Source organism: Pan troglodytes, chromosome 20 (assembly GCF_028858775.2).
Source record: "Pan troglodytes isolate AG18354 chromosome 20, NHGRI_mPanTro3-v2.0_pri, whole genome shotgun sequence".
In the NCBI taxonomy this organism is placed as follows: domain Eukaryota; kingdom Metazoa; phylum Chordata; class Mammalia; order Primates; family Hominidae; genus Pan; species Pan troglodytes.
Genome location: NC_072418.2, coordinates 41,709,613 through 41,733,290, shown reverse-complemented (window position 1 = coordinate 41,733,290; position 23,678 = coordinate 41,709,613). Strand labels below are relative to the sequence as shown.

Here is a 23,678-nt window from a genome sequence, read left to right as displayed (position 1 = left end):
AAATGCATAAAATGAATTAGAACTCTCTAAAGTCTTTTTTTTTTTCTTTTTTTTTTTTGAGATAGTATCTCACTCTGTCGCCCAGGCTGCTGGAGTGCAGTGGCGCGATCATGGCTCACTGCAGCCTTGACCTCAGAGACTCAAGCAATCCTTGCACCTCACCCTCCCTAGTAGTGCTTGGCTAATTTTTTTTTTTTTTTTTCTGAGATCGAGTCTCACTCTGTTGCCCAGGCTGGAGTGCAGTGGTGCTATCTTGGCTCACTGCAACCTCTGCCTCCCCAGTCTAAGTGATTCTCCTCCCTCAGCCTCCTAAGTAGCTATGACTACAGGCGCCCACCACCATGCCCAGCTAATTTTTGTATTTTTAGTAGAGACGGAATTTTGCCATGTTGGCCAGGCTGGTCTCAAACTCCTGACCTCAAGTTATCTGCCAGCCTCGGCCTCCCAAAGTGCTGGCATTACAGGCGTGAGCCACCGTGCCCAGCCCAGCTTGGCTAATTTTTAAAAAAATGTTTTATAGAGGCAGGGTCTCACTATGTTGCCCAAGCTGGTCCTGAACTCCTGGGCTTAAGTGATCCTCCCACCTCGGCCTCCCAAACTGGTGGGATTACAGCCGTGCCTGGTTGGCTACCGGCTAAAAGTATGTATAATTTATACCTCCAGTACTGGAAATGATTCAAAGATGAAATACATAGCATAATTAATCATACATATATACATATACATATATATACACACACATATACATATATGTGTGTATATATGTACATGTATATATGTATATATGTATATGTGTGTGTATATATGTATATGTGTGTATATATGTATGTGTGTGTGTGTATATGTGTGTGTGTGTGTGTGTGTGTATATATATATGTATATGTGTGTATATATATATGCTGGCCAGGAACAGTGGCTCATGCCTGTAATCCCAGCACTTTGGGAGACCAAGGCAGACGCATCACCTGAGGTCAGGAGTTCGAGACCAGCCTGGCCAACATGGCGAAACCCTGTCTCTACTAAAATACAAAAATTAGCCAGGCGTGGTGTTGTGTGCCAGTAATCCCAGCTATTCAGGAGGCTGAGGCAGAAGAATTGCTTGAGTCCAGGAGGTGGAGGTTGCAGTGAGCTGAGATTGCACCACTGCACTCCAGCCTGGGCAACAGAGTGAGACTCCATCTCCAAAAACAAAACTGACAGCTGGGAGTGGTGCCTCACGCCTGTAATCTCAGCACTTTGGGAGGCTGAGGCAGGTGAATCACATGAGGCCAAGAGTTCAAGACCAGCCTGGGCAACATGGCAAAACTCCATCTCTACTAAAAATACAAAAATTAGCTGGGTGTGGTGGCACACGCCTTTGGTCCCAGCTACTCAGAAGCCTTAGGCATGAGAATCAGTTGAACTTGGGAAGCAGAGGTTGTAGTGAGCTGAGATCATGTCATTGCATTCCAGCCTGGGCAACCGAGTGAGACTCCGTCTTAAAAAAACACAAATGCTGATGATTTAGGATAGTGGAGGAAAAACTAAAAAAAGAAATATATAACAACAAAAAAACGCAAAAACAAACTGAAAAGAAAACTCAGTGTATGAAAAAGTGTATTACAGGGATAGATTATGGGAAATTGCACCAAGGTAAGAGGCAGGATTTGAACCTTGGCACTCTCGCTCCAGAGTCGTAACCACTGCCCTTTCCTGTTCCCTGCTCTCTTTGCCGGATCTGCTGCCTGGCCCCGTGGCGACCTGCCCAGGGATGTGCCCTTCTCGTAAAGTTGTTCAATGGCTGCCCCCTCCGGATCCACAGCACGGCCGCCTGGACACATCCCTCCACCAAGGGTGGGCATTCTGGAGGGTCAAGGAGATCCTGCAGGGAATGGGAGAGCAAAAGTAGGGGTGGGGAGGAGCCTAAGGAAGGCACAAAGGCAGGGACGGGGAGGAGCTTAATGGAGTTGGGGTGTGGCCAGGCTGAAACAGGGGCGGAGCTTGTCCTTACACTCAGGATTTGGTGATCAAAGATGCATAGAGGGCAGCCAGGTGTGGTGGCTCACACCTGTAATCCCAGCACTTTGGGAGGCGGAGGCGGGCGGATCATTTGAGGTCAGGAGTTTGAGACCAGCCTGGCCAACGTGGTAAAACCTCGTCTCTACTAAAAACACAAAAATTAGCCAGGCATGGTAGCATGTGCCTATAATCCCAGCTACTCAGGAGGCTGAGGCAGGATAATTGCTTGAATCCAGGGAGCGGAAGTTGCAGTGAGCTGAGATCATGCCACTGCACTCCAGCCTGGGCAACAGAGCAAGACTCAGTCTCAAAAAAAAAAAAAAAAAAAAAAATGGGTAGAGGTATGAGTTGGAGAGTGAAAGTAGAAATATTGGAATTCAGGGGCCAGGAGTGTCAGAATATAACAAAAAGGTTAGAGTTTGGAGCACGAGAAAGATGGACAGCTGGAGGTTAATGATAGGGAGACTGGGAGCAGCATTTTGGGGTGAGGAATTTTAGAGATTAGGATGCAGCCAGAAAGGGACAGAATCTAGAGATCAAAGAGATGAAGACAAGGTCAGTGTTAAAGGAACAGGTCACACTGGACAGAAAAAGTCCTGTTTGGGGGTGTCTGAGTTTGAAGGTCAATGTTAGGATTGGCATTAGGGTATCAGAACTGGGGAGAAAGAGGGGAGGAAATCAAAGGACTATTTTGGGGGACAGGTCTAAGGTTGGGGTCAGTTTGGTTCAAAAGACAGTCGGGCAGAGAAGAAAGAACCACCAGAATATGGGTAGTCAAAAGGAGGGAGAGTGAGACTGGCTTGCGGGACCGTCCGCTCTGGCTTTGTTTGGGGAAACAGAGGCTGGGAGTATTGGTTTGGAGAAAGAATAGAGGGTCAGAGCTGGGGACAGAGTGTCAGTGTTTGAGGTCAGACAGGTGGGGATCTGGGAGGTCCCTGAGGATGAAGTCGGTCCCAGCGTCCTTGTCTGTGCCTCCAGACCAGCACCTGCTCCTGGGGGCAGAGGAAGGCATCTTCATCCTGAACCGGAATGACCAGGAGGCCACGCTGGAAATGGTGAGGAACCATACCGGGCTAGGGCAAGGGCAAGGGCCGGAGTCGGGGGTTGCTGGGGTGTCACCAGAGCCATCTCTCCCATTCCCTGCAGCTCTTTCCCAGCCGGACTACGTGGGTATACTCCATCAACAACGTTCTCATGTCTCTCTCAGGTCTGGCTGTGGGTAGCAGGTGGGATGGGGTCGGAGGTTAAGGGGTCCAAGGGTTCGGGGGCTGGGAAGTAGACGGGCACAGCTGAAAAAAAACTTAGACTGCTTGGTCACAAAGTCCTAGGTTCAAATCCCAGACACTTTTTGACTGTGCTCCCCAAGCCTCAGTTTCTCCATTTGTAAAATGGGGTTCACAATAGTCCTCACCTCTCAAGTCAATTTTGAGGTAGTTTCTACAATAAATTAGTCTTTTTTTTTTCTTTTTTTGAGACAGAGTCTCGCTCTGTCACTCAGGCTGGAGTGCAGTGGTACAATCTCAGCTCACGGCAACCTCTGCCTCCCAGGTTCAAGTGATTCTCATGCCTCAGCCTCCTGAGTAGCTGGAATTACAGGTGTGCACCACCACACCTGGCTAAATTTTGCATTTTTAGTAGAGACAGAGTTTTACCCTGTTGGCCAGGCTGGTCTCAAACTCCTGACCTCAGGTTATCCAACTGCCTTGGCCTCCCAAAATGCTGGGATTACAGGCATGAGCCACCACACCTGACCTTAGATTAGCCTTTTTTTTTTTTTTTGAGACCGAGTCTCACTCAGTTGCCCAGGCTGGAGTGCAGGGGCGTGATCTTGGCTAACTGCAACCTCTACTTCCTGGGTTCAAGCAATTCTCGTGCCTCAGCCTCCCGAGTAGCTGGTATTACAGATGTGAGCCATCATGACTGCCTTTTTATTTTTTATTTTTAGTAGAGATGGGGTTTTACCATGTTGGCCAGGCTGGTCACAAACTCCTGACCTCAGGTGATCCACCCGCCTTGGCCTCCCAAAGTGCTGGGATTATAGGTGTGGGCCACCGCACCTGGCCTAAATTAGTCCTTTTTTTTTTTTTTTTGAATTAGAATCTCACTCTGTTGCCCAGACTGGAGTGCAGTGGCGCAGTCTCGGCTCACTGCAACCTCCGTTTCCCAGGTTCAAGCGATTCTCCTGCCTCACCCTCCCGAGTAGCTGGGATTACAGGCACCTGCCACCACACGCGGCTAATTTTTTGTGTTTTTAGTAGAGACGGGGTTTCGCCATGTTGGCCAGGCTGGTCTTGAACTCCTGACCTGGTGATCCACTCATCTCAGCCCCCCAAAGTGCTGGGATTACAGGTGTAAGCCACCGTGCCCGGCCCTAAGTTAGTCTTTAAATAGCTTTCATGTGCAGATGACAATCAGAACTTATTCCATACTTTACTAAGATAGAGTGAGCAAGTTAGAGATTTCAAAATCTGGACGAGGTGCAGTGGCTCATGCCTGTGATCCCAGCACTTTGAGAGGCCAAGACAGTAGTACTGCTTGAGCCCAGGAGTTCTAGATCAGCCTGGGCAACATAGTGAGACCTCTTCTCTACTAAAAATTAAAAAAAAATTAGCTGGGTGTGGTGGCACACACCTATGGTTCCAGCTACTCGGGAGGCTGAGGTGGGAGGATCACTTGAGCCCAGAAGTTAGAGGCTGCAGTGAGTCATGATCACACCACTGCACTCCAGCCTGGAAGACAGAATGAGACCCTGTCTATATATAACAATAAATAGGCCGGGTGCAGTGGTTCACACCTGTAATCCCAACACTTTGGGAGGCCGAGGCGGGTAGATTACCTGAGGTCAGTAGTTCGAGACCAGACTGGCCAACATGGTAAAACCCCGTCTCTACTAAAAATACAAAAATTATCCAGGCATGGTGGCGCATACCTCTACTCCCAGCTACTTGGGAGGCTGAGGCATGAGAATTGCTTGAACCTGGGAGGCAGAGGTTGCAGTGAGCCAAGATTATACCACTGCACTCCAGCCTGGGTGACAGAGCGAGACTGTCTAAAATAATAATAATAATAATAAATAAATGAAATAATTTCTAGTTTTGGGGGAAACACCAAGCCAAATGGGATTCATGAGTTAGTGAAAGCCACATCTGTGATGACAAACTAGAAGATTTTCGAGATGTGTTTCTTCTAAAACTTTGTAATATGTGTAACTTCATCTGACTGGTTATGTGTCCAGAGTTTCTGATACGGCTACAAATACCACGAGGGTAGGGAACATATTTATTATGCTCATCACTGTTCACCAGAGCCAAGCACAGCAGGCCTGGCCTACAATGGACGTTCAATCTATGTGGAGTGAGAAATGAATGAATGAATGACAAGTACTTGAGACTTACAGGCTTGGGAGTTTCAGACAAAGGGATGGGGCTGAGGGAAGGGATGGAGGAAAGAAGTGGTATACGGGATCCTATAACTTCCTGCTTCCCCCTACATACACACACCCTGCAGGAAAGACCCCCCACCTGTATTCTCATAGCATCCTTGGCCTGCTGGAACGGAAAGAGACCAGAGCAGGAAACCCCATCGCTCACATTAGCCCCCACCGCCTACTGGCAAGGTACCAGCTCCCAATGAATGGCACCACAGAGCCTTATAATTCCTCCCATGCCCCTCTGCCTCCTGCTGTCCTACCCCCCTTCACACCTACCTATTCTCCAGGAAGAACATGGTTTCCACCAAGATCCAGGACACCAAAGGCTGCCGGGCGTGCTGTGTGGGTGAGAGAGAGCTTCACGGGTGTGCAGAGAGTGGGCGGGGCCGGGCCAGAGGAGGGGCTTGAACTGCATCCACCTGAGAAGGTTACAAAGTTAAGGCAGTGTGTCCAGAACCCAGAAGATGAGTGGTAGTGTGGGCCTTGTGGGAGGGTGGCGAGGAGGATAGAGGGCATTGATCTTGACTCATCCTTGCCCATGCCACAGCGGAGGGTGCGAGCTCTGGGGGCCCGTTCCTGTGCGGTGCATTGGAGACGTCCGTTGTCCTGCTTCAGTGGTACCAGCCCATGAACAAATTCCTGCTTGTCCGGGTAAGGGGCTTGGGAGGGTGCTGGGAACTCTGAGGAGTGGGTGGCTAAGGCCTTGCACCCTTTGCGCTTCTATCAAGAGCTCCATGAAGCCCCACCTCCGTCGAGGCCCCGCCCACCTGCGGTCTGCGCTTGGAGCCTCGCCCTTCTGAAGCCATCCTGATCCTTAAGCGCCGCCCCTCACACCTGGACCTAATTATTCCTCAGGCTCAATGCTGCCACTCCCTGGGTGTCCTAGTAGAGCCCATTTAGAGCCTGTCTCTTTGAGTGTCTAAGCAGGTTTTGCTATCTTTGGGGCGCTGCCCGTCTGCCGCCAAGGTGGCATGCCCCCACGTGGAAGCCACACACACTCGGAGGCCACGCCCCCCGTTCCCGCGGAGGCACCAGGCCTTATCCCCTACATTTCTAGACGGCATCTCCCAAGACTTAGGGCCCTGGTTCGGAAGTCCCAGGCCAGCTCCAAGCCACGCCCCCTGAGGCCCCGTCCTGAACCACCCCCTAGCCCGCCCCTCCCTGTGCGGCCCGCAGCAGGTGCTGTTCCCACTGCCGACGCCTCTGTCCGTATTCGCGCTGCTGACCGGGCCAGGCTCTGAGCTGCCCGCTGTGTGCATCGGCGTGAGCCCCGGGCGGCCGGGGAAGTCGGTGCTCTTCCACACGGTGCGCTTTGGCGCGCTCTCTTGCTGGCTGGGCGAGATGAGCACCGGTGAGTGGGGCGGAGTCTTGCTGAGGGCGGGGCTTATCAGATCCGGAGGGGCGGAGCTGGAGGCGGGGCTTCGCTTAGCCTGAGGCACTACGGGACTGAGAAAGGGCTGGAAGGGCGGAGAAGGGAGAATGGCAGGTTTTAGTTAACTGGGGAGATTGATGATGGGGTGGGACCGGGATGGTGGGCGGGGTTTAGCCCACTTGCTTGTGAACTGAGGCGGTGGCTAAAGCACAGGTACTGGCCTTCTGGGGGTGGTGTGGGGAAAGGGGAATGGGGTGGGGTCAATCCTTAACCCACTCCCCCCAAACAGAGCACAGGGGACCCGTGCAGGTGACCCAGGTAGAGGAGGATACGGTGATGGTGTTGATGGACGGTGAGAACCCTCCTTCCTCCCCTCCCTCCCCACCCCTCCAGCTGCAGTCCCTAGATCTCTGCCTCCGAACTTGTGCTTCTCAGAACCCCCTGAGCCCCTCTGGGCCTTGCCCCTGTCCTACATAGCTTTCACACTGAATTTATGGATTGGTCCCTTAGTAACCCTCTAAGCCTTGCTCACAGTTCTTAAAACCGTCTATCTCCTTCCAGGCTCTGTGAAGCTGGTGACCCCGGAGGGGTCCCCAGTCCGGGGACTTCGCACACCTGAGATCCCCATGACCGAAGCGGTGGAGGCCGTGGGTCTGTGCAGGGACGGGAGAGCCCAGGATCAGGGGTGGAGACTCAAGTGATCCCCAAGGGTAACGGGCATTGCTTTCTCCCCAGCTATGGTTGGAGGTCAGCTTCAGGCCTTCTGGAAGCATGGAGTGCAGGTGTGGGCTCTAGGCTCGGATCAGGTAAGCCCCTCCATCCAAACTCCACATCGCTGCCCCCCAGCCTCCATCATGACATTCATCAGATGGGCTCCGAGAACTTCTGAGTGAGAGTGTGAAGTCCTGGAGGGGAAACATCTTCCAAATTTCAGTTCAGATAGATCCGCTTCTTTGCCCCAGGATTTATTTTTTATTTTATTTTTATTTATTTATTTTTTTAAGATGGAGTTTCACTCTTGTTGCCCAGGCTGGAGTGCAGTGGTGCGATCCCGGCTCACTGCAACCTCCACCTCCCGGGTTCAAGCGATTCTCCTGCCTCGGCCTCCCAAGTAGCTGGGATTACACGCATGCGCCACCACAGCTGGCTAATTTTTGTATTTTCAGTAGAGATGGGGTTTCACCATGTTCATCAGGCTGGATGGTCTTGAACTCTTGACCTGGGGTGATTCACCCGCCTTGGCCTCCCAAAGTGCTGGGATTACAGCTGTCAGCCACCACACCTGGCCTATTTTATAGATAGATAGATAGATAGATAAAATTTATTTTTGGAGATGGATTCTTGCTCTGTCACCCAGGCTGGAGTGTAGTGGCGCGATCTCGGCTCACTGCAGCCTCCGCCTCCCAGGTTCAAGGAATTCTCCTGCCTCAGCCTGCTGAGTAGCTGAGACTACAGGTGTATGCCGCCATGCTTAGCTAATTTTTTTGTATTTTTAGTAGAGACAGGGTTTCACCATGTTGCCCAGGCTAGTCTCAAACTCCTGAGCTCAGCCAATCTGCCTTCCTTGGCCTCACAAAGTGCTAGGATTACAGGTGTGAGCCACCACTCCTGGCCATTTTTATATATTTTTTGAGACAGAGTCTCGCTCTGTCACCCAGGGCGGAGTGCAGTGGCACGATCCGAGCTCACTGCAACCTCTGCCTCCTGGGTCCAAGTGATTCTCCTGCCTCAGCCTCCTGAGTAGCTGGGATTACAGGTACACTCCATCATGCCCAGGTAATTTTTGTATTTTTAGCAGAGACGGGGTTTTGTCATGTTGGCCAGACTGGTCTCGAACTCCTGACCTCAAGTGATCTGCCCGCCTCAGCCTCCGAAAGTGCTGGGAGTACAGGCGTGAGCTACTTCACCCGGCCTGTTTGTTTTGGAGATAGGGTCTCTCTCTGTTGTCCAGGCTGAAGTGCAGTGGTGCAACCATAGCTAGCTGTAGCCTTGACTTTCTGGGCTCAAGCAATCCTCCCTTCCTCAGCCTCTCAAGTGGCTTGGATTACAGGTGTGAGCCACTGCACCTGGCTGCTCTTGGATTTCTTGAGTCCCAATCTCATCCTGGGCCACTACTGTGACCTTAGGCTGGCAACGTTGCTTCTCTTTAAGCTTCTGTTCCCCAACTGTAAAATGAGGACCACTATAGAGATATATGGATAGTTAAGACAAGACTGTCTGGGTTGGAATTCAGCTGAGTGGCCTTAGGCAAATGACTGAACCTTCCTGTGCCTCACTGTCCTCATTTGGAAAATGGTGTTTATCTCACAGAATACTGTGTCAGACTTCGCCCTTACACTTTAGTATTTTTATTTATTTATTTATTTATTTTTGCTCACTCAGTTCCCTCCCTCTTTTTGAAATGGAGTCTCGCTGTGTTCCCCAGAGTGGAGTGTAGTGGCACAATCTTGGCTCATTGCAACCTCTGCCACCCAGGTTCAAGTGATTCTCCTGCCTCAGCCTCACAAGTAGCTGGGACTACAGGCATGTGCCACCACAGCTGACTAATTTTTGTATTTTCAGTAGAAATACAAAAATTATCTCAGCTGGAGATCTCGGCTCCAGTGGCACGCCCAGTGGCGCAATCTCAGCTCAATGCAATTTCTGCCTCCCGGGTTCAAGTGATTCTTCTGCCTCAGATCCTGAGTAGCTGGGACTATAGGCACGCACCACCATGCCTAGCTAATTTTTGTATTTTTAGTAGAGACGAGGTTTTGCCATGTTGGCCAGGCTGGTCTCGAACTCCCAACCTCAGGTGATCCAACCTCAGGTGATCCACCCACTTTGGCCTCCCAAAGTGCTGGGATTACAGGCGTGAGCCACCGTGCCCAGCTCCTTGCTGTCTTTAAGGCAGCCATGTTCGTAGTGACAGTGGAGGTATCTTCCAGGCACTGAGACACACACTTTTTTTCCCTAGCTGCTACAGGAGCTGAGAGACCCTACCCTCACTTTCCGTCTGCTTGGCTCCCCCAGGTATGTTGGGGGGTGGGGTGCAGAAGGACCTGGGAGGGGGCTTCTGATGTGAAGAGAGCATTCTGAGGTGTCCCCAGCAAGGTATCTCTAGCCTGGACAGTGTCTCACCTGGTTACCCTGCTTCCATCCCTGCTCCCTAGAGTCTATTCTCTGCACTGCAGCCACGGGGGCATTCTCTTTTTGTTTTGTTTCTCACTGTACTCAAAGGCTGGAGTGCAATAGCACGACCACGGCTCACTGCAGCCTTGACCTCCCAGGCTCAAGTGATCCACCCACCTCAGCTTCCTGAGTATCCGGAACTACCGGCATGTGCCACCATGACCAGCAATTCTTTTATTTATTTATTTATTTATTTATTTATTGAGATGGAGTTTTGCTTTTGTTGCCCAGGCTGGAGTGCAATGGTGTGATCTTGGTTCACTGCAACCTCTGCCTCCCAGGTTCAAGCGATTCTCTTGCCTCAGCCTCCCAAGTAGCTGGGATTACAGGCATGTGCCACCACACCCGGCTAATACTATATTTTTTAGTAGAGATGGCATTTCACCATGTTGGCCAGGCTGGTCTTGAACTCCTGACCTCGGTGATCCACCTGCCTCGGCCTCCCAAAGTGCTGGGATTATAGGCATGAACCACTGCACCTGGCCAATTCTTTTATTTTTTAATTCTTTTACTTATAAAATTTTTTTAAAATTTATTTTTGACACAGAGTCTCGCTCTGTTGCCCAGGCTGGAGTGCAGTGGCACAATCTCAGCTCACTGCAACCTCTGCCTCCCAGGTTCAAGTGATTCTCATGCTTCAGCCTCCCAAGTAGCTGGGTTTACAGGCGTGTACCACCACGTTTGGCTATTTTTTGTATTTTTAGTAGAGACGGGTTTCACCTTGTTAGCCAGGCTGGTCTCAAACTACTGACCTCAGGTGATCCAGCTGCCTTGGCCTCCCAAAGTTCTGGGGTTACAGGAGTGAGCCACTGCACCTGGCCTTAATTTTATTTCATTTTTGAGACAACGTCTCATTCTGTCACGCAGGCTGAAGTGCAGTGTTACACACACAGCTCACTGCAGTCTTGACCTTCTGAGCTCAACTGATCCTCCCACCTCAGCCTCCCAAGTAGCTAGGTCCACAGGCATACACCACCACAACTGGCTAATTTTTTTTATTTTTTTTGTAGAGACGGGGTCTTGCCATGTTGCCCTGGCTGCCCTTGAACTGCTGGCCTCAAGCAATCTTCCTACCTTCCCACCAAAATGTTAGGATTACTGGCATGAGCCACCACACCTGGCTGCATTTTTTTTTTTTTTTGAGATGGAGTCTTGCTCTGTTGCCCAGGCTGGAATGCAGTGGCGTGATTTCAGCTCACCACAACCTCCACCCACTGGGTTCACGCGATTCTCCTGCCTCAGCCTCCCGAGTAACTGGGATTACAGGCACGTGCCACTGTGCCCGGCTAATTTTTGTATTTTTAGTAGAGACAGGCTTTCGCCATGTTGTCCAGGCTGCTCTTGAACCCCTGACCTCAGGTGATCTGCCTGCCTCGGCCTCCCAAAGTGCTGGGACTACAGGCATGAGCCACCGTGCCCAGCCCTGGCTACATTTTTATTTTAGATTTTTATCTTATTAAAAATTTTTAACTATTAAAAATAACGATTTTAACTATTTTGACATAATTTAAAACTCACACTCCCAGAGAAGTTGCAAAAATCCCTTTTATCCAGATTAACCAGATGTTAATCTTTTTTTTTTTTTTTTTTTGAGATGGAGTCTTGCTCTGTGGCCCAGGCTGGAGTGCAGTGGATCTCCACTCACTGCAACCTCTGCCTCCCAGGTTCAGGCAATTCTCCTGTCTCAACCTCCTGAGTAGCTGGGACTACAGTTGCACACCACCACGCCCAGCTAATTTTTTTTGTTTTTTTAGTAGACATGGGCTTTCATCATGGTGGTTAGGCTGGTCTCGAACTCTTGACCTCAGGTGATCCACCCACCTCTGCCTCCCAAAGTGCTGGGATTACAGGCGTGAGCCACTGTACCTGGCCAGATGTTAATCTTTTTAACCTCATTTGCCTTATTCTTCTCTCTTTTTTTTTTTTCTTTTCTTGAGACAGAGTTTCGCTCTTGTTGCCCAGGCTGGAGTGCAATGGCACAATCTCAGCTCGCCACAACCTCCCACTCCTGGGTTCAAGCACTCCTCCTGCCTCAGCCTCCCGAGTAGCTGGGATTACAGGCATGTGCCACCATGCCCGGCCTCTTCTCTTTCTTATGCGCACACACCACACACACAAGTATGTGTGTGTGTGTGTGTGTGTGTGTGTGTGATTTTTTAATGAATATTTGGGAATGAATTGCAGACGTGATGCCCATTTACCCCTAAAATACTTCAGTGTATGTTTCCTGAATCAAAGCAAGGACATAATGTTACAAACCACAGCACAGCTGTCAAAATCAAGAAAACAACACTGAAACATCACAACCTTCTAATTCATACCCCTACTCAATTTCACCAGTTGGCCAGGTGTGGTGGCTCACGCCTGTCATCCCAGCACTTTGGGAGGCTGAAGCGGGCAGATTACCTGAGGTCAGGAGTTGGAGATCGGCCTGGCCAACATGGAGAAACCCCACCTCTAGTAAAAATACAAAAATTAGCTGGGTGTGGTGGCACGTGCCTGTAATCCCAGCTGGGAGGCTGAGGCAGGAGAATCACTTGAATCCAAGAGGTGGAGGTTGTAGTGAGCCGAGATTATGCCACTGCACTCCAGCCTGGGTGACAGAGCGAGACTCTGTCTCAGAAAACAACAACAACAACAAATTTCACCCGTTGTCCTAGTGATGCCAGTGATTATGTGTGTGTGTATGTGTGTGTATATGTATGTGTATATATATATATATATATTTTTTTTTTTTTTTTTTTTTTTTTCCTGGTCCAAGATCATAGGTTGCACTTAGGAGTCATGTTTCTTTATTATTTAGCCTGGAACAATTATTTAGACTTCTTTTGTCTTTAATGAGCTTTGACCTTTTTCAAGAGTAAAGGAAAGTTGTTTTCTAGAATGTTCCTTGACTGTGTTTGAGGTTTCCAGGTTCTGCATTTTGGGCAGGAATACTGCAGAAAGATGTCTTTCTCAGTGCATCACTTCAGGAAGTACACGATGCTAGTTTGTCCCATTACTGGTGATATTAACTTTGGTCATTTGGTTAAGGTAGAATCAGCCAGTTCTCTCCACTGTGAAGTTGCTTTTTTCTCCCTTTTTCTTTTTTTTTTTTAAAGATAGGGTCTCTCTCTGTCACCCTGGCTGGAGTGCAGTGGTGTGATCTCAGCTCACTGCAACCTCTGCCTCCCAGGTTCAATCGATCCTCCTGCCTCAGCCTCCCGAATAGCTGGGATTACAGGCGTGCACCACCATGCCTGGATAAATTTTTTTTTTTTTTTTTTTGAGACAGAGGCTCGCTCTGTCGCCCAGGCTGGAGTGCAGTGGCGCGATCTCCGCTCACTGCAAGCTCTGGCTCCCAGGTTCACGCCATTCTCCTGCCTCAGCCTCCCGAGTAGCTGGGACTATAGGTGCCCGCCATTGCACCCGGCTAATTTTTTTTGGTATTTTTAGTAGAGACGGGGTTTCACCGTGTTAGCCAGGATGGACCTGGATAATTTTTGTAGTTTTAGTAGAGATGGGATTCACCATATTGGCCAGGCTGGTCTTGAACTCCTGACCTCAAATGATCTGCCCCCCTTGGCCTCCCAAAGTGCTGGGATTACAAGCATGAGCCACCGTGCCCGGCCTTGTCATTATTTATTTTGAGGCACAAATAGTCTTAAGTTTAGCCAGTGGGAACCACTTTAAGTAGCCCCTGTGTCCTTTTGATATGCCAGAAGGGTCACTTTAAATCCAAATCTGATCATGTCACTGTCTCCCTGCTTAAAATCCTCCCATGGCCTCAAGATAAAGACTCAATCCTGGCCACAGCCCACAAGGCCATGACATCTCCAGCCAAGTCCCAGCCTTTCTCCCACCTCAAATCCTTTGCACAGGCTGTTCTCCCCAGCCAGAACACTCTTCCTTGCCCTTTCACCAAGTTCCCTCCTAACCCCCCTTCAGGCTGCACCATCCATTCTCTGGGGAGTCTGGGCTGACCTCCTGGGTTAGGTTTCCCTGCCAGGCATGCCATGCTTTTTTGCACTCATGTAATTCACTGATTCATGTTGATCTCCTTCTCTAGAATGTGAGCTTCCTAAGGGCAGGGACCGTGTCTGCCCGTTCACTGCTATAGTTCAGCATGGGGCTGGCACAGTCTCTATTAACTACTTTGTGAATTAAGGAATCAATGAACATATGAATGAATAAATGAACTGACTTATCTCTTCCTTCCACAGGCCTGTAGTGGTGGAGACACGCCCAGTGGATGATCCTACTGCTCCCAGCAACCTCTACATCCAGGAATGAGTCCCTAGGGGGGGTGTCAGGAACTAGTCCTTGCACCCCCTCCCCCATAGACACACTAGTGGTCATGGCATGTCCTCATCTCCCAATAAACGTGACTTTAGCCTCCGCTGTCATCTTGTTTTTCTTGGGGGAAACAATTCCTGGATGTCCACTCCTCCAAAATCTCAGCAGGCCAACACAGTGACGCTGGGGGGCGTAGCACAGATTTATTTTCCAGTACCAGGTCACCTCTCCCCCAGCTGCCTTAGGGGGAGGGGCTTGGGGACTAAGGGGCTTGCTGTGAGAATAAGGCACTTGAGGGGGGGGGGTGGAGGGCCAGCTGGGGGTGTGTCAGCTAAGCTGGTCCTCATACTGCTTACGGAAACAATCACCAGCTGGGAAGAAATCCCAACATCTCTCTTGGTACATCTTCCAGACATAAGACTCCTAGGATTGGGGATAGAAAGAGTTCATTGGTCACATCTTCAAACCCTTGAGACATATATATATATATATATATTTTTAGACAGGGTGTTGCTCTGTTGCCCAGGCTGGAGAGCAGTGGTGACAATCACAGCTCACTACAGCCTCCTGGCTCAAGCGATTCTCCACCTCAGTCTCCAGAGTAGCTGGGACTACAGGTGCACACCACCACCCCTGGCTAATTTTTTAATAGAGAAAGGGTCTCGCTGTGTTCCTAGGCTGTCTTGAACTTCTGGTCTCAAGCAATTCTCCCGCTGTGGCCTCCCAAAGTGCTAGGATTGCAGGCGTGAGCCAGGACGCCCAGCCCAAACCCATTTTTTTTGAGATGGAGTATCGTTCTGTCACCTAGGCTGGAGTGCAGTGGCATGATCTTGGCTCACTGCAACTTCTGCCTCCTGGGTTCAAGCGAGTCTCCCACCTCAGCTTTCCAAGTAGCTGGGATTACAGGCATGCACAACCACGCCCTGCTAATCTTTGCATTTTTAGTAGAGACTGAATTTCACCATGCTGGCCAGGCTGGTCTTGAACTCCTGACCTCAAGTAATCCACCCGCCTTGGCCTCCCAAAGTGTTGGGATTACAGGAGCCGCAGTGCCCAGCCCCCAGCCCTAACCCTTGATATTGATAGGAGCTTTTTACTGCCACCTACTGCCTGGCCTTATGTTAAAGGGCTCCACGTCCTGCCCACTGTCCTCCCATTAACACCCCCTTACCTGACCCGTGTGTTCTGTCTCATCCTTGTTTATCAAATACATCAGGAAAAACCTGAGGGTGAGAGGACCACAGGAGACAAGTCAGAACCACCCTTACCTTATTTTATTTTATTATTTTTCATTTATAGTAGAGAGGAAGTCTTGCTATGTTGCCCAAGCTGGTCTCGAACTCCTGGCCTCAAGTAATCCTCCCCACTTGGCCTCCCAAAGTGCTGGGCTTACAGGTGTGAACCATCTTGCGGGGCCCCACCCTTACCTTCTGATTGGCTGGCAGGGAATCTGCCCACATGGACACTACACCCCCTTTCCTAACTGGCCAAAGCTAAGTACCCCACCGCTGGCTATTGGCAGCCATGCCCCCCACCCTCCTGATTGGCCAGTGTGTCTGTGCTCACATGTAATTGGCCAGGTTGTGCTCCTCCAGCGTGTGAGTCTCAAAGCCATGCGGTGTCGTATCAAAGTAGTCACTGCCGATTCCACAGATGAAGCACTTGGTCTGTGAGTGGCAAGAGACATCAGAGTGGAGGCCCACTTGACCCCCTGAATCCCGTAATCCCTCTGGGTCACCCCCAGACATGACCTACCTCCATATCCTCCTTCACTTGCTCTTGTTGGTCTCGGAGCTCACCAAAAGCGTCGATGATCAGACCTGGGGTGGCAGGACACAAGTCAGTGCCCGACCTCTGACCTGGTTCAGACTCCTCCCTCTCCAGCTACCTACCTCCAGGGCTTGCCCTCCATCCCCCATTTCCCTAATCTCACCCCTAATCTCGCTTCCTAAGAAGATAGTATTAGGCCTTTATTGGCCGGGTGCGGTGGCTCACGCCTGTAATCCCAGTACTTTGGGAGGCTGAGGTGGGCGGATCATCTGAGGTGAGGAGTTCAAGAGCAGCCTGGCCAACATGGTGAAACCCCCTCGCTACTAACAATAAAAAAATAAAAAAAATTAGCTGGGTGTGGTAGCACGTGCCTGTAGTCCCAGCTAATCGGGAGGCTGAGGCAGAAGAATCGCTTGAACCTGGGAGGTAGAGGTTGCAGTGAGCCAAGATTGCACCACTGAACTCTGGCCCGGGCAACAGAGCGAGACTCCCTCTCAAAAAAAAAAATTATACATATATATATACACACACACACACATATATAAATATATATATAAATACATATATAAATATATATAAACACATATATATAAATAAACATATATATATATATCTCAGGCCTTTATTGAGCACTCATATGAGCCAGACACCGAGCGCCTATGAACTGACTTAATCCTGATCACAACCTATGAGGTTAGTACCATTGACACCCTCGTTTTGCAGATGGAGAAACGGAGGCCCCAAGAGGTGACTTGTCCAAGGTCTCACAGTAGCGAGAGGTAGAGATGGGGTATGAATGCAGGCCGACTGGATCCTGGGCCTGCATTCTTAGCCATGGAGCTAGCCTGCCTCCAGGCCCTGAGCGCCCACTCCCAGCACTGACCCTGGATGATGGCCAACAGGATGACGATGACGAAGAAGAAGAAGGTGATGTCGAAGACCACCCTGTAGAGCTCGTATTCGTCACCCGCGGGGTCCTCGATCTCGTCCCCAATGCCTCCGCCAGCCCGGACACCCACGTACATGTGAAACAGGTAACACTGAGGGAGGGAAGCACACTGGTCACTCATTCATTTGACATTCACTGAGTACCAGCCAAGGCCCCGGGATAGGCAGGGCTGAAGACATGGTAACGACTGAGACAGCCCTGGGCCCTGCCCTCAAAGGGCTCACAGATACGGCATCAGACAGGGACCAACAGCCAGAAATGGTCAGGGCTGTGACAGGAACGGCACGGGCAGGGGGGTGAGGGCCAGGTTGGGTATGGGGCACAGGCAGAGGGGTCAGGGCCAGGATGGGGGGCACAGGCAGAGGGGTCAGGGCCAGGATAAGGGGGGGCACAGGCAGAGGGGTCAGGGCTGGGATGGGGGGCACCGGCAGGGGAATCAGGGCCAGGATAAGGGGGGCACAGGCAGAGGGGTCAGGGCCGGGATGGGGGGGCACAGGGAGAGGGGTCAGGGCTAGCATGGGGGGGCACAGGCAGAGGGGTCAAGGCTGGAATGGGGGGTACAGGCAGAAGGGTCAGGGCCAGGTTGGGTGGGGGGCACAGGCAGAGGGGTCAGGGCCAGGATGGAGGGTACAGGCTGAGAGGTTAGGGCCAGGATAGGGGGGCACAGGCAGAGGGGTCAGGGCCGGGATGGATGGGGGGCACAGATGGAGGGATGAGGGCCGGGATGGGTGGGGGGGCACAGGTGGAGGGGTCAGGGCCAGGATACGGGGGCACAGGCAGAAGGGTGAGGGCGAGGATGGGAGGAGCACAGGCAGAGGGTCGAGGCTGGGGTGGGGAGGCACAGTGTGACCAGGGATGAGCTAGGGGAAGCACTGGAAGCTTTAACAGCCCGCTGGAGGCATCTGATCCAGCCTAGGTGATCAGGTGAGGCTTCCTGGAAGAGGAGGCAGGTGTGAGCTGAAACCTAAAGGAGGCCTTAGGTGGAGGGGTGGTGGGAGAGTGTTCCCAGCAGAGAAGGCCACATGCTGCCTCGCCATCAGTGAGGAAAGAGTACATCCTGCTGCTGTGAGGAACTGAAAATGGTTGGGTGAGGCTGGAAAATAGAGCTCCTGTGCAGGAGAGCAGGGAGAGATGAGGCAGGGCCTGGGCACGTGGCTCTGTGGGCCCTGGCCCAGCCCTCGGTCAAGGGGCTTCCTGTAGGATGTGGCATTTAAGTGGAAAGGTGAGGTATCAAGCGAATGGGGTGTGTGTGTATATCGGGCCTGGGGTAGGGGACAGAGAGAACATCAGGTGCAAAGGGCTTGAATTGGGAGGAAACACACAGTCCTAGGGGAACTGAAAGAGGACCAGGCGGCTAGAAAGCAAAAAGCAAGAGGGTTTGCGGTTAGACCCAGGCAGGGCCAGCCCTTCCCAGGCTTTGTAAGCCACGGCAGGGTGATTCGACTTTATCTACAGTGGGCTGGGGAGCCACAAGAAGGGTCTGAGTGGGGGTAGGGAGGAAGAAAGGTCTACCTGGCATTTGGGAACAACTTTACATTTGTTTTTTTTTTTTTGAGACAGAGTCTTGCTCTGTTGCCCAGGCTGGAGTGCTGTGGTGCAATATTGGCTCACTGCGACCTCCACCACCGAGTTCAAGAGATTCTCCTGCCTCAGCCTCCTGAGTAGTTGGGAATACAGGTGCGTGTCACCCCACCCAGCTAATTTTTGTACTTTTTTCTTTTTTTTTTTTTTTTGAGATGGAGTTTTGCTCTTGTTGCCCAGGCTGGAGTGCAATGGCGTGATCTCGGCTCACTGCAACCTCCGCCTCCGGGGTTCAAGAGATTCTCCTGCCTCAGCCTCCCAGGTAGCTGGGATTATAGGCGCCCACCACCACATCCCACTAATTTTTGTATTTTTAGTGGAGACAGGGTTTTACCACGTTGGCCAGACTGGTCTCAAACTCTTGACCTCAGATGATCCACCTGCCTTGGCCTCCCAAAATGCCGGGATTAAAAGCGTGAGCCACAGCGCCCGGCATACACTTGTTCTTTCCATGTCCCCAGGATGTGAGAGAACACAGTCATCCTAGAGTAAAAACTAAGATAAGCGACTATAATGAGAACGAGGCTGTGGGCAGCGAGGCCATGTCTGGAAGAGCCTCAGATGTCAGGTTGAGGAGCTGGACTTTGTCCTGAGAGCAGGGAGGAACCCACGGAGCCAGACTGCAGGACATCTTCGGAGATAAACCCCAGAAATGATTCTTTTAATTGTGGCCTGTGTCTCTAGTAAGTTCGCATCAATTTGGGTTATGATCACCATTATTAGAATAGAAGAGAAAATATAAATGTGCATTGAACGCTGGGTATACCTTGGGTGAAACTTTTTTTTAAACTTGACACAGAGTCTCAATGTGTTACCCAGGCTGGAGTGCAGTGGCACAATCATAGTGCACTGCAACCTCAAACTCCTAAGCTCAAGCAATCCTCTTGCCTCAGCCTCCCACAGTGTTGGGATTACAGGCGTGAGTCACCGCGCCCGGCCTGGGTGAAACTTTTAATTTTTAATTGTGGATAATGATGATAGAAGCTAACATCTATATAATCCTAAGGATGTGCCAGGCACTAGTCTAAGTCTTTTTTTTTTTCCTTTTCTTTGAGACGGAGTTTCACTCTCGTTGCCTAGGCTGGAGTGCAGTGGCGCAATCTCGGCTCATGGCAACCTCCACCTCCCGGGTTCAAGTGATTCTCCTGTCTCAGCCTCCCGAGTAGCTGGGATTACAGGCATGCGCCACCATGCCCAGCTAATTTTGTATTTTTAGTAGATATGGGGTTTCTCCATGTTGGTCAGGCCGGTCTCAAACTCCCAACCTCAGGTAATCTGCCCCCCTCAGCTCCCCAAAGTGCTGGGATTACAGGCGTGAGCCACCGTGCAAGGCAATGGTCTAAGTCTTTTAAGTCTTCGATAGCCAGGGAGCACCTATTAGTCCTAAAAGCAACTACTATTACACACTCATTTTACAGGTGAGGCCCCCAGGGCATAGGGAGGAGGTTGAGTAGCCTGCCCCAAAATCACACGGCTCATAAGTGGCAGGGGCATGCTCCCTGAGTACCTTTCCAATAATAATAGTTTGAAAAGCTCAAATAAGGCCGGGTGCGGTTGCTCACATCTGTAATCCCAGCACTTTGGGAGGCCGAGGTGGGTGGATCATTTGAGGTCAGGAGTTCGAGACAAGCCTGGCCAACATTGTGAGACCCCCCCCACCTCCATCTCTACTAAAAATACAAAAATCAGCTGGGTGTGGTAGTGTGCACCTGTAATCCCAGCTACTCAGGAGGCTGAGGCAGGAGAATCACTTGAACCTGAGAGACAGAGGTTGCAGTAAGCTGAGGTCATGTCACTGCACTCCAGCCTGGGTGACAGAACGAGACTCCATCTCAGGAACAACAACAAAAAACCTCAGCTCAAATAATATTGAAACAATGGCCAAGAGGTGTGGAGCACTCATATGCCTGGCACTGTTCAAAGTACCTGACATGGCCAGGTGCGGCGGCTCACACCTGTAATCCCAGCACTTTGGGAGGCCGAGGTGGGCAGATCACGATGGCACAGGCAGAGATGGAGACCATCCTGGCCAACATGGTGAAACTCCGTCTCTACTAAGAATACAAAAATTGGCCGGGTGCAGTGGCTCATGACTGTAATCCCAGCACTTTGGGAGGCCCAGGCGGGCGGATCACCAGGTCAGGAGATCGAGACCATCCTGGCTAACATGGTGAAACCCTGACTCTACTAAAAATACAAAAAATTTGCCAGGCGTGGTGGCGGGCGCCTGTTGTCCCAGCTACTCGGGAGGCAGAGGCAGGAGAATGGCATGAACCCGGGAGGCGGAGCTTGCAGTGAGCTGAGATCACGCCACTGCACTCCAGCCTGGGCCAGACTCTGTCTCAAAAAAAAAAAAGAAAGAAAGAAAATTAAGAATACAAAAAGTATCTGGGTGTGGTGGCATGCGCCTGTAGTCCCAGCTACTTGGGAGGCTGAGGCAGGAGAATCACTTGAACCCGGGAAGCGGAGGTTGCAGTGAGCTGAGATTGCGCCACTGCACTCTAGCCTGGCAACACAGTGAGACTCCATCTCAAAAAAAAAAAAAAAAAAATGTGCCTGGCATGCATCAGCTCGCCAAACTGTAGGTACTATTTTCATTTTTTAGAGATAGGGTCTCTGTCTGTCTACCAGGATGGAGTGTAGTGGCCCGTTCGTAGCTCACTGAAGCCTCAAACTGCTGGGACCAAGTGATCCTCTTGCCTTAGCCTCCAGGCACACAACACAACACCCAGCTAACGTTTAAATTTTTTTTTATAGAGACAGGATTTTTGCTTTGTTGCCCAGGCTGGTTTCCAACTCCTGGACTCAAGTAATCGTCCCGCCTCGGCCTCCCGACGCACTGGGATCGCAGGCTGGAGGCACCACGCCCGGCCTGGAGGTACCATTATTAACTCCTTCAACAGATGCGAGAAGGAAGGGTCCCAGAGTGCTAGGGGAGGGGCTCACCGTCATCATGTCATCACACTTCATGTCAGGTTCATCCTCATCCTCGCTCTTGTTGTAGAACTTGCGGAAGAAGTTGAAGGCCACCACGGTGTATAGGTAGACGACCACCGCCAGAAGGCCCACGGTCATCACCAGCTGGGGGCAGGATGGGGCCAGGTCAGCTCCGCCCTGGGCTTGCCCTCCCCCCGCCCTGCCCATTCTGGGTCCTGGCCCCGGTTCAGTCCCTGTGGCTCTACCTTGCTGCCCCACACACCCCCGGCTCAGCGCACCTGGCCTTGCCCCTCCTCAGCCCAGCTGCCCGGCCCTTATCCCTTCACCACCCACTGCCACGCTGGTCCCTGCTGGCCCACGCCCCACAGCCAGGTCCTCCCCACACCTGTTTCCCATTGTGGGTGACAGAGGACAGGATGGTGCGCAGCGTCTTGACCCCCATGGCGATGTCCAGGAGATGGGCAGCAAAGAAGAAGTTGTTGTAGTGTCCCAAGAGGGACATCACCATATACCAGCCCAGGTACAGGAAGGACTGTGGGCACACAGGGCCAGGGGTCAGGGGGAAGGCAGGGACACACGAGGAGCACTCTGGAGGGTAGGGGCCACTCGAGAGAGTCAGCTGTGCCCTGGGGGTCGGGTGCCAGCTCTGTTTGGCGAGTACATGGAGGATCAGGGCATTCCGGGTGAGAAGGCATCCTGCGGGGAGATGAGAGCCCCCTCCAGAAGGAAATAATCTGGGAATCTAAGGGCACACTGAGGGAACCAAAGGATGTTCTGGGCCGGGTGTGGTGGCTCATGCCTGTAATCCCAGTGCTTTGGGGGGCTGAGGCAGGAGCATCACTTGAGGTCAGGAGTTGAAGACCAGTCTGGGCAACATAGCGAGACTCCATCATCTCTTCCTCTGTCTATTTTTTTTTTTTTTTTTTTGAGATGGAGTTTCACACTTGTCACCCAGGCTGGAGTGCTATGGCGCAATCTCAGCTCACTGCAACCTCCGCCTCTCAGGTTCAAGTGAAGGAGGCTAAGCCTGCCTTAGCCTCGCTTAGCCTGCCAAGTAGCTGAGACCACAGGTGTGGGTAACCACACCCAGCTAATTTTTTTTTTTTTTTTTTTTTTTGAGATGGAGTCTTAGTCTGTTGCCCAGGCTGGAGTGCAGTGTTGCAATCTCAGCTCACTGCAACCTCCGCCTCCCGGGTTCAAGCGATTCCCCTGCCTTAGCCTCCAAAGTAGCTGGGACCACAGGCTTGGGTCACCACACCCAGCTAATTTTTGTATTTTTAGTAGAGATGGGTTTCACCATGATGGCCAGGCTGGTCTCTAACTCCTGGCCTCAAGGGATCCACCCACCTTGGCCTCCCAACCCAAAGTGCTGGGATTACAGGCCTGAGCCACCGCACCTGGCCATTCTCTGTTTTTTGTTAGAGACAGGGTCTCGCTCTGTTATCCACGCTGGAGTGCAGTGGTGCACATGCAGCTCACTGAAACCTCTGCCTCCTGGGCTCAAGCCATCCTCCCACCGCAGCTTGTTGAGTGGCTGGGACTACAGGTGTGCACCACCACGCCTGGCTAATTTTTGTATTGTTTGTAGAGACAGGGTTTCACCGTCTCTACAAAAGTTGCCCAAGCTGGTCTTAAACGTTTGAGCTCAAGCAAACCTCTGCCTCCGCCTCCCAAAGTGCTGGGATTATAGGCCTGAGCCACTGTGCCTGGCTGCCTGGCTAATTTTTTGTGTTTTTTTTTGTTGTTGTTGTTGAGATGGATTCTCATTCTGTCGCCCAGGCTGGAGTGCAGTGGTGCGATCTTGGCTCACTGCAGCCTCCACCTCCTGGATTCAAGCCATTCTGCTGCCTCAGCCTCCTGAGTAGCTGGGATTACAGGCACCTGCTGCCATGCCCAGTGCCAGGTTTGTCTTGAACTCCTGACCTCAAGTGATCTGCCTGCCTCAGCCTCCCAAAGTGCTGGGACTACAGGCGTAAGCCACCATGCCCAGCCCCAGCTAATTTTTAAATTTTCTGTAGAGAGAGGATCTCACTATATTGCCCAGGCTGGTCTCAAACTCTGGGCTCCAGTGATCCACCAGCCTTGGCCTCTCAAAGTGTTGGGAGTACAGGCGTGAGCCACCACACCCAATCCCAGCTATTTAAAAAAAAATAGTAATAATAATAATAATAAGATGTCTAGGGGGATAAGGAGCC

The 23,678-nt window shown here is 51.3% G+C and overlaps 2 protein-coding genes across 6 annotated transcripts in view; one reads left to right on the top strand and one right to left on the bottom strand.

Annotated features, from left to right (window-relative positions):
- MAP4K1 (mitogen-activated protein kinase kinase kinase kinase 1) overlaps positions 1 to 14,351 on the top strand; it is a 28,327-nt gene extending 13,976 nt beyond the window's left edge. Inside the window, exons 20-31 of one of the 2 annotated variants that reach the window (XM_003316316.7) lie at positions 1,749 to 1,833; positions 2,977 to 3,053; positions 3,145 to 3,205; positions 5,506 to 5,614; positions 5,716 to 5,774; positions 5,976 to 6,079; positions 6,605 to 6,779; positions 7,090 to 7,152; positions 7,362 to 7,451; positions 7,536 to 7,606; positions 9,757 to 9,812; positions 14,174 to 14,351. In XM_003316316.7, coding sequence (XP_003316364.1) covers positions 1,749 to 1,833; positions 2,977 to 3,053; positions 3,145 to 3,205; positions 5,506 to 5,614; positions 5,716 to 5,774; positions 5,976 to 6,079; positions 6,605 to 6,779; positions 7,090 to 7,152; positions 7,362 to 7,451; positions 7,536 to 7,606; positions 9,757 to 9,812; positions 14,174 to 14,243 — 1,020 coding nt within the window. In that variant the 3' untranslated portion in view covers positions 14,244 to 14,351. The remainder of the gene's footprint in view (positions 1 to 1,748; positions 1,834 to 2,976; positions 3,054 to 3,144; positions 3,206 to 5,505; positions 5,615 to 5,715; positions 5,775 to 5,975; positions 6,080 to 6,604; positions 6,780 to 7,089; positions 7,153 to 7,361; positions 7,452 to 7,535; positions 7,607 to 9,756; positions 9,813 to 14,173) is intronic. The other variant, XM_009435539.5, reaches the window with a different exon arrangement.
- Positions 14,352 to 14,424: 73 nt separating this feature from the next.
- The window catches only part of RYR1 (ryanodine receptor 1), a 158,463-nt gene continuing 149,209 nt past the window's right edge, over positions 14,425 to 23,678 (bottom strand). For all 4 annotated transcript variants that reach the window (XM_009435534.3, XM_009435535.5, XM_009435536.5 and 1 more), the window contains 7 exons: positions 21,869 to 22,015; positions 21,493 to 21,627; positions 16,900 to 17,056; positions 16,002 to 16,066; positions 15,813 to 15,913; positions 15,418 to 15,469; positions 14,425 to 14,669 (listed from right to left, as the gene is read on the bottom strand). In XM_009435534.3, the coding sequence (XP_009433809.2) occupies positions 14,574 to 14,669; positions 15,418 to 15,469; positions 15,813 to 15,913; positions 16,002 to 16,066; positions 16,900 to 17,056; positions 21,493 to 21,627; positions 21,869 to 22,015 (753 nt within the window). In that variant the 3' untranslated portion in view covers positions 14,425 to 14,573. The remainder of the gene's footprint in view (positions 14,670 to 15,417; positions 15,470 to 15,812; positions 15,914 to 16,001; positions 16,067 to 16,899; positions 17,057 to 21,492; positions 21,628 to 21,868; positions 22,016 to 23,678) is intronic.